Below are 15,966 nucleotides of genomic sequence, written 5' to 3'. Positions count from 1 at the left end.
CTTGGCATTATTTGTTTCACTGTTGCATAGTAACATTTTTGTTCTTTGCAACCATCTGCTTATTTTAAGGTGTGTAGTTTTTTGATGGCATAGAATATTTTCATATCTTTACCAGCCTTAAGTGCAAGTCTAGGATTGTTATGTGTGGCTTTTTTATTTTCATAGACCTTAAATCTTATCTATAATGAGCACTGGCTAAATACAGAAATGCATCATTTTATCCAGTTAATAATACTTTCCCCTGGAGAAGGGAATGGCAACCCACTTCAGTACTCTTGCCTGGAGAATCTCATGGACTGAGGAGCCTGGTAGGCTACAGTCCGTGGGGTAGCAAAGAATCGGACACGACTGAGCAACTAACAACAACAATGATATTTGAGAGCACTATTTTATATATCAATATTAACATACATACTAAAAAATAAAGATTGTCATAAAAATCATCCAATGGTGTTGTGGGAAGAATTAGTAAGCTCTTTTTGTAAGTGAGGAAGTGGTAGCTCATGTTCAAGGCACTTAGGTTATGATCCTGGACCCGCATACTTTAAGCCTGGAGGTCCTCCTCAAACTTGAACTGGAGGTCCTCCTTTTTGCAGTTGAGGCTGCACTTGGCCTGGGGCTCCACAGAAACTGCCAACAAAGAATTTACCTCTAGAGCAACCATGAGAACTCCTCATGGAGAGCCCCATTAGGGGAAAATACACATACTCATCAGACCCGTTTTCCATTTCTTCCCATTAATGTGGCAGCAGTAAAGCAACATTGACAGCACCCTGGAACCTAACCCCAGCTTCCCCAGTATGCAAGTCAGGAGAGTGAGGAAGGAGGTGGAGGCTCGGATGATATGTTCATCTTCCCTTGTCTTACAGATTGAGTTTGGAAATAAACAGCAAGTTGATATTGATATTTGAGGGAATGGGGACCTTCTCCCCCGTCCCCCCACCCCAGATCATCCTACAGAAATGAACATTGTTGAAGTTGAAAAGAAATCAAAATATGAGAATAGAGTCATTTTTAGGAGAAAACTATGAAGAATGTCAAAAATAGCACTTGCGGTCTCAAATACAAGTACAGAGTAATGTATTAAGTAAATGAGATCTCAGGAGCACCATAGCACTTGTGGTCAGATTTGCCTAATGACTGTTATGAGACATGGAAGAGACAGTCAGTCCTCATTCATGTATTCATTTATTTGGTGAAGATTAGTTGGATATTATATATGCCAGGCTCTAGGCTGGTCTTATGGTATGATAAACTCTATTCTGGAGGAGACAGACAGAGAGACTGACAGGTAAACAAGTTATTAGAATATTTACAACATTTTATATGGGTACCTTTTCCCAATCTTTTTCAAATTTATATAAAAATCCATATCAAATCAGTAAGTTTCCCGGCAAACACACCACTCTCAGTCTGTGTTATGTAGGAGAGGCACCTATTCACTTGGCAAGAACCCATTTTTCTGTCACAGTCTATGATCCTGAAAAATAAATTCTCTTTCAACACCATCACCATAGTCATTGTCATCTTTGCATCAACAGATTCCTCTAAGGAAACCAAGCTAGCTATAATACTCCACCAGCAGTCTTGATTTTTTTTAAATACCACAGAATTTCGCCTATTTTTTCAAGCCTTTTGTAAGTTTTACTTTCCCTTTTCTTCTCATGCATAAGCCTCTTCTGCAACTGTAAAGCATTTACAGTTGTAGATGTCTTCTTACTCAAGTACTTCTTTGAAAACTGACCCTTATAGCAGTCTAGCGTATTTGTTACTATTTTGTTCATGATAAGGTAATCATATTTACTTAATGGTGACCTGTTTAGAAAATTCAGCAATTTTATAGCATCTAACAGCTTTATTGTCCTTGGTGTATTTTTGCATCCTCTTCCTTAACACTTTACACATCATTTTTAGACTATGATTTTGTTTAAATATTTTCTCAGTGTTTTTTATTGTCATTATTATTCTATTGTTATTTTTTAGTGTTTGGTAGTACTAGTTCTACTTTGACCCTGGGTGTTGCCTTTTAGACATCATATAGCCGTATGGCGTTGTGATCATGGTGTGTAGAAGTCTGTAGTAGTTCCTGGGAACCCTGTGTAAGCACGCAGCCCCTGCCTGTTCCGGCACGGGAGCAGATGAAAGTGTTAACCCTTTGCCTGCTTGGTTGCAGGAGGAATGCCAGCTCCTGAACAGGCCTCATTGGTGGAGGAGGGGCAACCACAGACCCGCCAGGAAGCTGCCTCCACTGGCCCCGGCATGGAACCCGAGACCACAGCCACCACTATTCTAGCTTCCGTGAAGGAGCAGGTACATCCTCTGATTTTAGACTTTGCAATTAATTATTTCTTCATTGCCTTTAAAAATTAATCTTTGGATGTGTTTTCAATTTGTCTAACGTCCTTGACGCCTTCACGTTTTCTAATTATAAGGTGTTTACATCCCTGAGTACATTGGGATGACTGGCAGGTAGAGCCGCTCCAGGTGCCAGTCAGAATCGGAACATGCAGGATACTTGTGCGTCTGCAAGTAAGGACAATATCAGTGGTGATCGGTGTCTCTGTCTCGCTCACCTTGCAGAGTGTGTGCATGCACGCCCAGCTTTGTAAAGCGTGTTTCACATCGCTGACTTTTCTGTCAGAACTCTGGCAACTTGAGGCCTGTGATAGCCTTAGATCTGTTGAACGTTTTAACATAGGTATTACATAGGGTTGTCTCCGTGATTTTTTGGGTTAAAGGTTCTATTTGTTGTGTTTGTCTTAATCAGAGTATACTCATCTTGTGAGCTACTGTTCTAAAACTTGTCACACTGTGCCATTTTGCTTAAATGTCATGTTTATGTTGATTTTTTAAAGGCACTTAATACTGTTATCCTTCAGATCCAGGTAGCCTTCTAAATTAGATTTTGATTTGGTGGGCTTAGAGAAATTTTAACTGCATAAGATTTAGAAGCTTAATAAAGGTGAATGTCAGTGTAAACCTCCGGGGAGACTTTTCTTTTCTGCCCTCCTCCCTCAAAAAACACACAAGCAACCAAAAAGTATATGCCCTCTGTGAGGGTTATTTTGTTGGAGATAATCTAATAGTGAAATTGTCTTTTTAAATCTTATGATTTAAAATACTAGTCTTTTTTTTCTCAAGAGATACAAGCTTAAATGTTGTATGTAGGCCGGAATTCTTTGAAAAATCAGTGTCAACAACTCCCATGACTAATGATGACAAAGAGTGAAAGGGTATTTAAAACTTCCTTATTTTATTTTTTGCTGTAACTTAAAGATGGGTGTGTATATAAAAGATTGCTCTAAAACTAGAAGCTATGTCTTGCCATTAGAGCTGTATTTTCAAGAAAAAATGATTTCACAACTTTTCCTAGTAGCAAGATGTCAAAATATTTTTCATTCATTACAGAAATTTGAAGTTTTTAAACATTTCACAAACTAAGAATTTGGGAGGACACAAGAAAATTAGAGTCAGTACTGTTTTCATTTTCTCCCAAACTATAGATTATCTATCACCTTTAGGGAGGAAAAAAAGGACTCTTTCTTCTTAGTTGCTGAGATCTGACCCAAGGAGCTGTAAAATGAGAAGGCTCTGATTTATTTGTGACTCTTAGTGTATACTGCATTTTGGTGAAATATGACAGTAAATTTATCAAAGTACCCAGAACTAACTTAAAACCAGAAACTGTGCTCAGTAAGCATAACAGTAGGAACCTTCATGTCTGTATCTTTAAACTAGATAACGCTGCATATAGAAGAGATTGGAAACCTATCAGAATTTTTGCCCTATAATTCTTTGATGGCCTCAGATGACTTCAAAATTTTATCTTTTGGCAATGAATAGTATTTTGAATGCATATTTTGTGAGAGAAAACAAAAAGAGTTCTGGTTTCTTGGGTTAGGCAAAAAATATACAGATATTTGTTATTTATTAGAATTATCATATGTCTCTCACTTTAGTTGGAAGATGCACTTCTATTCTTGTTCTTAAGAATTTGAGTCCATTATTATACATTTACAGTTTTCATTCTTAATTTCTTTTAAGATTGTCAGTGCTCATTACTCAGTGCATCCATCATTCAACCCAAGACACCATATCTATCTCTTGTTCCAAGATACTTGCCTGATTTTAAATAGCTAACTCTAGTTCCCATAGGATTTGTGTGGTACAAAGCAAGATACTCAAATTTCTCTGTAATTAGAGTAAAAATTTCTTAGACTTTCCTGAAATATGTCACTTGCCTTTGTCTGCCAAATGAGACAGAGCACAGAAAAGTTAGCTAAGAATAAGAAAACTAATTACTGTTTACCTTATATATTTGATTCTAAAATACTAGTCAGAATGTCACATTTGTAGTTGTGTTAGACTCAAATGAAATAATTAATTTTAGATTATGTCCTTGGTCATGTATTGTATCAAAGAGCAGTATTACTGGATAGGATATACAATTATAGGGGGGAAAAAGGTGCCTTATTTTCATAGGCTTGGAGTGATGGGATCAGATCCGCTGATCTCAGAGAACAGACCTTGTTTGATGGTGGGTGTGTCTCAGAATGAATGTTTCGTTGGGATACAGAGACTCCTTCAGTGCGAGGGGGAGATGGCTGGATTCCCATCATGGCTCCACTACTTACTGTGTCATCTTGGCAAGATTGTTAACCTCTCTCTGCCTCAGTTTCTCATTTGTAGAATGAAGATAGTAATAGTTATTGAAACATTAAATTAATCTATGTAAAGTTTTTACACTCCCTTACACTTAGTAAATTCTCATAGTAAAGGCTAATATTACTATTATCATCATCATCTCTACTTAAGAAGAAAATGCCCTCCCTAAGAGAAGCTGGCGGTTCTACTTTTAAATATGTGTCTGTCGGGACTGAGAAACTTCTTCCAGGCCACTGATATGAAGACAAAAAACTTTTTTGAATACGAGCCATGTTTATGCTGTGACAGTATATACTTCGACATGGCATTAAACTTCCAAAACTTCACCATGTTGATCTCACCAATTAAAACAGCTTTATGTGTTTATTATAAGAAGTAGAATAATGAAAATAAATTTTATTAACATGCTGACATAGTACAAACTCAAACATCATGTCAAAGTACTTGGTTAAAGAATTGGAGAGTAATATCTTTTAACATGCACCTGAATTTTGAGAGGAAGAATCTGGGTTCTTATAAATTATATCCAAGCACTACATTACCTCATGTGAATTCCCCCTGGACATTTCATGATAAGTAGTAGGGAAGAAAATGACAGGCAACCAGTAGCCATCTTGTTAACAAATCACTAGTCTGTTAATACCTGAAATTGGATTTAGGGAGTCATGGGAACACTGAAATCTTGATCTACTGGGCCTCTCTTTCCTTCAGATCCTCCCATGCCAGAAGCTGTTCCTTTTTCTTGACAAAATACAGAGATTCATATTCTCTCTCTTTTATGAAGCTATGACCTTTCATGTTGATGTCAGTCCCATAGATGCATACATGTACCTTTATAGAAAAAGTCCTTGCTTTTTTGCAGATAGAAAGAAGGAACTCACTTCTGTTCAAGTGCTACCTCTTTCATGAAGCCAACCATGAAGTTCACCCCAGCCTGAAGTCAACTCTCTGCTGATCTTTCTTAGCACTTTATACCACTGCTCTGACTCATCACATGCTCCTTTGGATGATATAATTAAAAGCTACCTGAGGATGAAAATGAAAGTTACTTAGTCATGTCCGACTCTTTGCATCCCCATGAACTGTACAGTCCATGGAATTCTCCAGGCCAGAATACTAGAGTGGGTAGCCTTTCCCTTCTCCAGGGGATCTTCCCAACCCAGGGATCGAACCAGGTCTCCTGCACTGCAGGCAGACTCTTTACCATCTGAGCCACCAGGGAAGCCCAAAGGGCTTGAATATACTAGAGCTGCATGAATGATTGTTGAAAGAGGAAGTAAATAAATAATGCTATCAGATCACTTTGTCACCAACTGGCTATTCTGTAAGGATAATGGAATCTGTTGCCACATTCATAGAAGCATTACTAAGCAAGAGAATCTCAAGACAGCACCTAGAAAACTAGTTATTCAGCTGTACATTCTTATCTTTAAGACAATTTGAGTTGCACGGTATCCATATTGATCTAGAAATTAAATCTGATCTCTGCATGGAACAAACTTATATTTTATTTCACATGGATGGTCAAATAATGGCGTAAGTCTTTTAAAAATATGAAAGAAATTTATATTTCATCTTCCATCTGTCCAACTTAGCTGCAAAGGAAGTGTAGGGAATGAAAGGATGCGGTTTATCTTGGTGATGTCACAAAATATCCACCATCATCATGTAAACCAAGTAATCACAAAAGAAATGTCTTCCAGTTAAGGATCATCTTTCAAGAGAAGGAAAAAGTCAGCCCATGGGATTAGCAAAGTAATGTTATCCTTGGACTCCAGTCTAAAATTATAGAAAGTGTCAGTTGAACTTAAGCCACCAGTTGGCTGTTGGGTTTATACAATCAGGATCATCATTTGGCAGTTTCTACTTTTCAGTTCAACTCCTGCTGAGAATACAGTATTCCCAAAGTGAATGTAGATGTTGGAAACAAACTATTTTGTATCCTGATAGTTTTCAGGCTTACCCAAGAATGATCTAGTGCCTAGCTTATATGTGGTCAGGTAAAGAAATATGGCCAAATGCAGTGCCCTCAGAGAACCTTGCCACTTCTGTAAAAATCATAGACTAAACTGATTCATCCTTGAAATGGACAGCATGCCTTTGAATGGAAAGGAATTGGAATCTGGTAAGACATTGACTCATTCAGAAATTCAGTGCCATCCCTGCAACTTAGAAGTGTCAGCATGCTAACGTCACAGGCTCAGGGAAGCAGTGAGCCAGGAGCCAGGAGCAGACTCTTATTATCAATGGGGGAGTATATTGAACTTTTATAATTGGTAGAATCTCATACTAGATGTAGAAATACCCTTTAAAAAATCATATGGCCAGTCCTGAATAGCGTTAAATATTTTTCATAGCTCTGTTTAAGGTGCAAGTAGATTTACATTCTGTAAAATCACGCATGTAATATTTATTACACTCTTTCATCCTCTGTCATAAAGTTTCTTGAATAATTGAGATCTCTATTTGAACTTGGCCTGACTCCCTAGGTGCTCTAACTTCCATTGTTCTCCCACAAACCACACCCTCTTATTTTGGGTTTATGATTTAAGAAGTTTGGAATCCAGGTTTAAGATCGAGTTCAATCCAGATAGCATGAAATGGTAAGCAAAGAATAGATTTGGTAAAACGTGCTAATATTACGTGTACTTCTCTTACTCTGGTGAAGTCCTAAGTGAGGTATTGGGTATACTTTTGTTATCTTGTTATCTTTGATGAGTGAAAATTGAAATGTTCTTCATTTGTGAGGCTTTCAAAGAGAATAATACCACCTTTAAAGATAATATTTTCTGACTTTGTGAAAATTACAATTCTGCCTTCATGTATTCATATTAACTTAAGTGATATTTAAATATCAAAGAGTGAAATGAGAGTCATTATAGAGATCCTTAATTTTTCGAAGATAAAAAAGGAAATTTAGATCCCAACTGTGTTCTATTGATATTACTTCATTTTTACATGGATGTGTTAGCTTCAGTAATTACACACCCTTTCCTGTATGGCAGAATGCCCAGAACTGAACAAATTCCAGTACAATTATTTACTTTATTTCTCTGAAACTGAAACAACTCAACTGCTGTACACCTGCTTTTGCAACTTCCTTTTATTTGGCCCCTAGATTTATTTACAATGAAATAGTTCTCCCTGACACACCTCAGCCCCATGCAGAAGACAGAATTTTTACTTCAGCTGTAAACAAGCATAGTTTGTAGCCTAGCTAAAAGCATTGTACTGTAGGTTCAACACTGAAAACTTCACACTTTCCCTTTTAGTAACTTAGTAATTTTTTCTCTTGGTAACTGAATTATCTTGGCAATTGTAATTATGTAATATAGGAACGTCTTCTGTGCCTGAACTGCAATCATCAGACGCAAGGTAAGATTGGATCTTTTCTTAGTGACTTCTGTGGGATCATCAAATTTTACAGCTTTTACTCTTTAATATTATGGAATTAAGGTTCAAAGTGGGATCAAGTGGTAGATGTCTTGCGACACTCTTTGGCCTGGATTCAAGAATTCTGAATGCTAATAATTGGTTCTTAGGAGATCAGTCCTCTTAAACTGCATATGACACAGTGAAAATTTAACATTTCTCTTCCATGTGTTAATGATGTAGCGTAACCCCAGTTCGAGTGTCTCTGTGGTTAAATAATACAAGAGTATAGTTAACAGGTTTATTTATTCATATATTTGAGTGTACAAAAAAAAAAAACTGTCCTTAGATTGCCAAGTTAGCTAACAACAACAGGTAAATTTTTACATCTGCCCATGTTTTCTAGTAGTCTGATAAATGATCAGCTGGACCTGTGAGCACAGTTCCCAAGTCTTTCTGTCTGAGGCGTACATTTTGAGTAACTGATTTTTTGTTCTGTTTGATTCCCTTGGAGACATCTTTTTAGATGTATTGACACAATAGGTGGTTGTTTTGTTTTACTTTGTTTTGGTTGACGAGCTCTTAACTTCCAGGAGTTTGAACAGCTTCTGTCTGGCTCTTTATCCACAGCTGAATTACACTTGCAGACATGGAATACATAGTAAAAGACCCCCCAAATATTTATTGGGTAAATGAACTAAGAATGTAAAAATGCTCACCATCCCACTGTAGTTCATTTACACTTGCTTTTAACTAGGTAAATATATATATATATATTGAAAGCCTACTGTGAGCAAAGACTGTCCGGGAAAGAGATGGGAGGGATGGTCAGGAGACCTATAAAGGTGGTCTGTTTAATACAATTTCTGCCCTCAGAAGAAGACAGAGTTACAAACCATATTGTATATTTTTATTTGTGGTAATTGGCACATAATGAATATTCATTCATTGGAACCACAAAATCCAAGAATTTGTCCCCTTTTTTAAGTTAATCAGGCTATAGATATATATTGTATTATGCCAGGTTTATGTAAATTTGTTAACTTAGGCATTATTATTATTATTAACTATTAGGCAAAATTGTTTAATTTTTACCATTGAATTAGCTGTACCTTGGGTTTACATTTGAAAGTAATAGAATATTTTTCCTTTATTAACGGTTAAAGTCAACCTTGCCTTTGCATATTTAAAATGATAATTTCCTTTTCAGTTGAATAACTCAGTTCACAATTCCTGTTCAGAGTTAAATTATGAATATATGGAATAATTTTTCCCCTGTACATGCAAACTTTATGATATTAAATGTGAAATGAGTGACTGCTGAGTTGGTGAGATTAAATGGATGACAGGATCATTCAGCATTAAATTCTTTGTGCCGCTTGATTGTTTTTCTTTGCAGAATCACTTCGGGAAAGAAAATTATTTCAGAAACAGAGTTTTTTCCTGCAGGTATAACCTTGAAGTCATTCCACAGCTATCGCAGAACAGTCTGTCTTCATGTTTGTGTTCTTACCTAAATTGTAGTTTTGTCACTTTTGCAGAGAGGGGTCCATTCGGTGTTACTGTGTCTGTTTTTATTTTATGTGTGTATTCTTTCTAAAGTGATCAGATCTGCTTGTACCTCAGCAAAGTAATGTAGGCTTTGAGTATTTTGTTCTAGGCACTCCTAAGAAAAATCATTTAAAACATAAAGTTGATTTCAAGTAGTGCAAAGACAAATTGGTGTCTTAGCTTATAGAATCTTGATAGTTTTTATGCACTGAAACCTTCATAATATGGAGATTTAAAATAACAGAAAAATTCTGTAAGCAAATTGAAAGAACACATTATTGAAACATAAAGATAAATCATGTTATAAAATTAAATTCCATATAAATCATATTTCAGGTATGAAAATGGCTATCATAAATTGGAAGACAGTTTCTTTAATTTATCTATTTTTTAATTGAAGGGTAATTGCTTTACAGAATTTTGTTGTTTTTCGTCAAACATCACCATGAATCAATCATAAGTATACATATGTGCCCTCCCTCCTGAATCTCCCTCCCATCTCTCCCCCCATCCCACTGCTCTAGGTTTATACAGAGCCCCTGTTTCAGTTCCCTGCAAATGAGCCAATTCTCATTGGCTCTGTATTTTATATATAGTAATGTAAGTTTCCATGTTGCTCTCTCCATACATCTCACCCTCTGCTTCCCTCGCCACCCACCCCCCTGCCTAAACCCAAGTCCATAAGTCTATTCTCTATGTCTGTTTCTCCATTGCCCTGAAAATAAATTCTTTGGTACCATCTTTCTGGATTCCATATATATGTGTTAGTATACAATATTTATCTTTCTCTTTCTTACCTCACTCTGTGTAATAGGCTCTAGGTTCATCCACCTCATTAGTACTGACTCAAATGTGTTCCTTTTTATGGCTGAGTAATATTCCATTGTAGATATGTACCACACTTTCTTTATCCATTCATCTGTTGATGGGCATCTAGGTTGCTTCCGTGTTCTAGCTGCAGTGAATAGTGCTGCAGTGAACATTGGGGTACATGTTTCTTTTTCAATTTTGGTTTCCTCAGGGTATATGCCTAGGAGTAGGATTTCTGGTCATATGGTGTTTTTATTCCTAGTTTTTTAATGAATCTCCATACCGTCTTCCATGGTGGCTGTGTCAATTTACATTCCCACCAACAGTGCAAGATGGTTGCACTGTTCTTCACACCCTTTTCTTCACACCCTCTCCAGCATTTATTGTTTGTAGACTTTTTGATGATGGCCATTCTGACTGGTGTGAGGTGATATCTCATTGTAGTTTTGATATCAATTTCTCTAATAATGAACGATGTTGGGCATCTTTTCATGTGTTTGTTAGTCATCTGTATGTCTTCTTTGGAGAAAGGTCTGTTTAGGTCTTTTTCCTGCTTTTTAATTGGGCTGTTTGTTTTTCTAGAATTGACTTGTATGTGCTGCTTGTATATTTTGGAAATCCTTTGTCAGTTGTTTCATTTGTTAGTATTGTCTCCCATTCTGGGGTTGTCTTTTCACCTGTTTATAGTGTCCTTTGCTGTGCAGGAGCTTTGCAAGTTTAATTAGATCCCACTTGTTTATTTATTTATTTGTTTTCCAGTACTCTAGGAGGTGGGTCATAGAGGATCTTGCTTTGATTTATGTCATCGAGTGTTCTGCTTATGTTTTTCCTCTGAGAGTTTTATAGTTTCTGGTCTTACATCTAGGTCTTCAATCCATTTTGCATTTATCTTTGTGTGTGGTGTTAGGAAGTATTCAAATTTCATTCTTTTACATGTAGCTGTCCAGTTTTCCCAGTACCACTTATTATAGAGGCTGTTTTGCCCCATTGTATATTCTTGCCTCCTTTGTCAGAAATAAGGTACCCATAGGTGTGTGGGTTTATTTCTGGGCTCTCTAACTTGTCCCATTGGTCTGTATTTCTGGGGTTTTTTTTGCCATACTGTCTTGATAACTGTAGCTTTGTAATATAATCTAAAGTAAAGAAGGTTAATTCCTCCAGCCCCATTCTTCTTTCTCAAGACTGTTTTGGCTATTCGAGGTATTTTGTGTTTCCATATGAGTTTTGAAATTTTTTTGTTCTACCTCTGTGAAAAATGCCAGGTAGTTTGATAGGGATTGCATTGAATCTGCAGATTGCATTTGCTAGTATAGTCATTTTCATAATATTGATTCTTCCAACCCAGGAACATGGACTATCTCTCCAGCTGTTTATGTTGTCTTTGACTTCTTTCATCAGTATCATAGTTTTTCTGTATACAGTTCTTTTGTCTCCTTAGGTAGGTTTCTTCCTAGATATTTCTATTCTTTTTGTTGCAGTGGTGAATGGGATTGATTCCTTAATTTCTCTTTCTGATTTTTCATTATTAGTATATAGGAATGCAAGTGATTTCTTTGTGTTGATTTTGTATCCTGCAACTTTGCTAAATTCACTGATTAGCTCTAGTAATTTTCTGAAGTATTTTTAGGGTTTTCTGTGCATAATATCATGTCATCTGCAAACAATGAGAACTTTACTACTAGTTTTCTGATCTGATTTCTTTTATTTTTCTTCTTCTCTGATTGCCTTAGCTAGGATTTCCAAAACTATGTTGAATAATAGTGGTTGAAAGTGGACACTCTTGTCTTGTTCCTGATCTTAGAGGAAATGCTTTCATGTTTTCACCATTGAGAGATGGTTTTCTTAGAATTTAAATCTTTTGGCTTTTGAAGGAAAATTTAATTTTCCTTTCAAAATTGGAGTTCTAAGCATTTCAAATTTGAATTTCAGTTTGTATGCATTTACATGTGAAAATTCCTATAAACCAGCATGATATCAGAATAATATTAATTATGTGGTATTATCTACTCTAATATTCATATATCCAATTAATACATTTTCCTAAAATCATTGCTAAAGCCTAAATCAAGATAAAGGCCCTCAGCCACTACATATATGCCCTTCTAATCTGTTCTGGTGGAATCAGTCCTTACACTTTCCTCAGCATTCTGTTTTCCTTTAGAAATTCCTTTCCATTAAAAGTTGACATAAACCATCATTTTTCCCCTTTGCAAAATATTTTCATAAATTGTTGTATTAATAAAAGAGTAAATGTGTCTTGCCCAAGTGTAGAATAAATTGGCACCTTCTTTTTTCACTCATGACCTTATCTACCTTCTATGTTTCTGGCTTAAAAGAGACAGTTGTTGGAAGAGGGCAAGCTTACTGGATTCCCCATTGTCCCAATTTTCTCAGTTGTTTCTTAGAAAGATGAATATTGGTTTTTTTCTTATAATATAAGCAGTTAACAGCAGGATCTTGATTTTTTTTTTTTTTAGTTAGCAAAGTATAATGAAAATGTGAATTGTTACTAAATTATTTTGTGGAAAAATACATCTTAGTAATTGCTGCTGTTGGCATTATTCCCAGCTAAGTAGAAGATTTGATGGTCTGTAGGTAAGAATATGAAACTTATATAGGTATGGATACTGAACAGAATATGCTGTTTCACTTAATTTATTTGATCTGCACTATAGAATAGGGAAAACATTTTTATTCATGCAGAACTTTTATTTAATTTGATTTTTTTTAATATCATACCCTTTAAAAACGTCTATTGATTTCCCATTGAAAACTATGAAGACACCCACCCTATTGTCAGAGTTGGAGAGGAGTTCTACTATAAGGACAATAGAACAAAATTGAGAAGAATGGTTAGCAGATCATTTATGTTAGATCTGCCCTTGTAAGTATGGAGACCCTTTTCAGTACAGTCAAATTACTGTCTCTTCTCTTTCTGCCACCATCATCACCACTACTACCACAGGAAACAAGCCAAAAGTTTTAGAAACGATCTTATCACTGTTAGTGAGATATAAAAGGCAATAAACTCTGTGGAATAGAAATCCATTAGGAAACTAATATCTAATAATTATTATTACTTAAACTGTGTGCCAGGCATTGTGCTAAGTGCTTTACGTGAAGGATTTCCTCTGTTATTTATCAAATCTATATGAGTTGTGGAAATCTGTCAGGCTTTTTTGGCCACTGAACATGTCCAAATTTCTCTTTCTTTGCATTTTTCCACCTGAATAGACAGAAAATATATAGCCTTGAGCTGTACAAGTAAGTTGTTCCAGTAAATTGTTTTTAATCTTTAAATTAGCCAGGATGTTTTCAGTTGCTTGTAACTAAAAACCTAGAATCATACAGATAGTTATTATTATTACTGCTGTTTACAGATGGGAAAATGGAAACTCTGGTAAAGTTGAGTAATGTGTCCAAGCTTACACAGTTAATCAGTAGGAAATCCAGTATTCATATCCAGGCAGTTATACTCTAGAGATGCATAGTAAATAATTAACATCTATAGTGGAGGTAATAAAGGAAAAATAGATACAGAAGAAAATTGAATCACTGTGGTTGATAAATATTATTTGAGAAGTTATCTTGGAATATGGAAGAAAAGAACAAAAAAGATATAGATGTCCCTAGACATGGAGGGACATAAAGAGAATATGTGGAACAAAGAGAATAAATCTAATTAAGTATTGTGGATGTTCTTGAAAAAGACATTAGAATAAGTAGAGCAGAAATAATACTTAAATATAATTTTGGAAGTTTTTCTAAGCAGACAATATAGCTGTGAGTATACAGATTTGAAGTGGTCAGCACATTCTAGGTATTACATATGGAAAAGGGACCTGTCCAGGAATAATTTTGACAAAGTTTTATATTATACAAAGATAAAGAGGAAAGGGGTTCTAGAAGAATCCATATAAATAGTTTAACTACAGAAAATAAGATCAGACTGACATATAACTTGGTGTGGAGCAGTGTGTTTAGAGTATTGAGGGGGGGAAAAATGCTTATAGTCCAGGAGTTTGATACCCAGCTAGAATGTCTTCAGTGTATGAAGAATGAAAAATATAGTTTCAGACATGTAAGAAATCATGAAATGGCTTCACTCTTGTGCCCTGGTACCCTTTAATAGTTGAAGATGTGCTCCCTTCAGAGAATAACCAAGTATAAGACTCAAGAATGAGAAATTTATGGTATGAAATAGCTAGTACATCATCTCTTACTTGATTAAGATTCCAAACCAGGAATCTAGGGTTATTATATGCTATCAGTTAGATTTTGCAGCTTTTCTCCAGTGTTTTCCTGATTCTTATGGTTCACATAAGAGTTCACATAGTTCAGATGGATATATTACTCTCTCTGGTGATTGTCCTTGTTAGCCATCGGTACTATTCTGATTCACTCTTGATAATAGTAGGTAAACTGTATATGTATTTGAGATACTCCACAGGAAGAACGCCTAGTCAGTGTAGGTATCATTTAAACATTTGGTGGCATTTTTCATTATCACAGCGCTTAAGATGTTTTGCAACCTATAAGCTTATATTGAATGCTCTGAGTCATGGTTTGTTGGCTTATTGAATTTGCAAAGACATAAAAGAAAAAAAAATCTTCGGTTTGAGCTGGGAACAAATTTCTGTACATGTTTTTATCTTCCTTGGATCTATGCGTACTTTAACTGTATGTAAAACATCAGTGTCAATCGTATCATCTTAGGTATGTTAAGATATGTATTCACTTGGAAGAAGTCTTATAAGGAAATTCCCAAAGGTATTCAAGACTATGAGGAATAGATAGAACTGTGTCCTTAGCACAGGACAGATAGGTTAAAGGAGTTCAGCAGTTACCTATCAGATGAGTGAATAAAATGAATGCAATCTGTACTGAGTAATTACAAATGAAAAAGAAAAATACAGTAACTACCTAATGAAAGAGAGGTATTTGACATTAACAGACAATTAACAAAAGAAGGGATATAAATAACTAACATGAATGTGAAATAATATTTTTACCACACTGGTAATTATAGAAATACATATTAAAATAATGAAAATATATCTGCCTTTCATATTGGCAACAGTTAAAGAGTAAAAGACAGTGTGAGTACAGTGATGTTAGCAATTTAATGCAGTGTCGCTAAGAGTGAATTGGCAGCCACTTTGGAGAGCACTTTAATGATATGTAATAAAAGTCTTAAGAATGGTTATATCTTTGGTCCAATAATTGCAATTCCATGTGTCTAGTCTAAGGAAATACTAAGCATTAACACAAAAATATTAATCATAGTAATGTTTATGATATCTAAAAATTGGCAACAGCTTGATTGTCTAATAAAGTGAAATGAATACATAATAGTACATGAGTATGAAAGGCTTTCAGATCAGATCAGATCATATCAGTTGCTCAGTCGTGTCCGACTCTTTGCGACCCCATGAATCGCATCATGCTAGGCCTCCCTGTCCATCACCAACTCCCGGAGTTCACCCAGACTCACGTCCATCGAGTCAGTGATGCCATCCAGCCATCTCATCCTCTGTCGTCCCCTTCTCCTCTTGCCCCCAATCCCTG

General features: G+C 35.8%; 1 protein-coding gene across 5 annotated transcripts in view; it reads left to right on the top strand.

The window, feature by feature from the left end:
• The window catches only part of PKP4 (plakophilin 4), a 259,298-nt gene that overhangs the window by 69,547 nt on the left and 173,785 nt on the right, over nucleotides 1–15,966 (top strand). For all 5 annotated transcript variants that reach the window (XM_010859008.1, XM_010859007.1, XM_010859009.1 and 2 more), the window contains exon 2: nucleotides 2,174–2,310. In XM_010859008.1, the coding sequence (XP_010857310.1) occupies nucleotides 2,179–2,310 (132 nt within the window). In that variant the 5' untranslated portion in view covers nucleotides 2,174–2,178. The remainder of the gene's footprint in view (nucleotides 1–2,173; nucleotides 2,311–15,966) is intronic.

Source organism: Bison bison, unplaced genomic scaffold (genome assembly GCF_000754665.1).
Source record: "Bison bison bison isolate TAMUID 2011002044 unplaced genomic scaffold, Bison_UMD1.0 scf7180017864452, whole genome shotgun sequence".
Lineage (NCBI taxonomy): Eukaryota > Metazoa > Chordata > Mammalia > Artiodactyla > Bovidae > Bison > Bison bison.
Note: the sequence above shows the minus strand (reverse complement) of the source record. Positions and strands in the feature narration are given on the sequence as shown.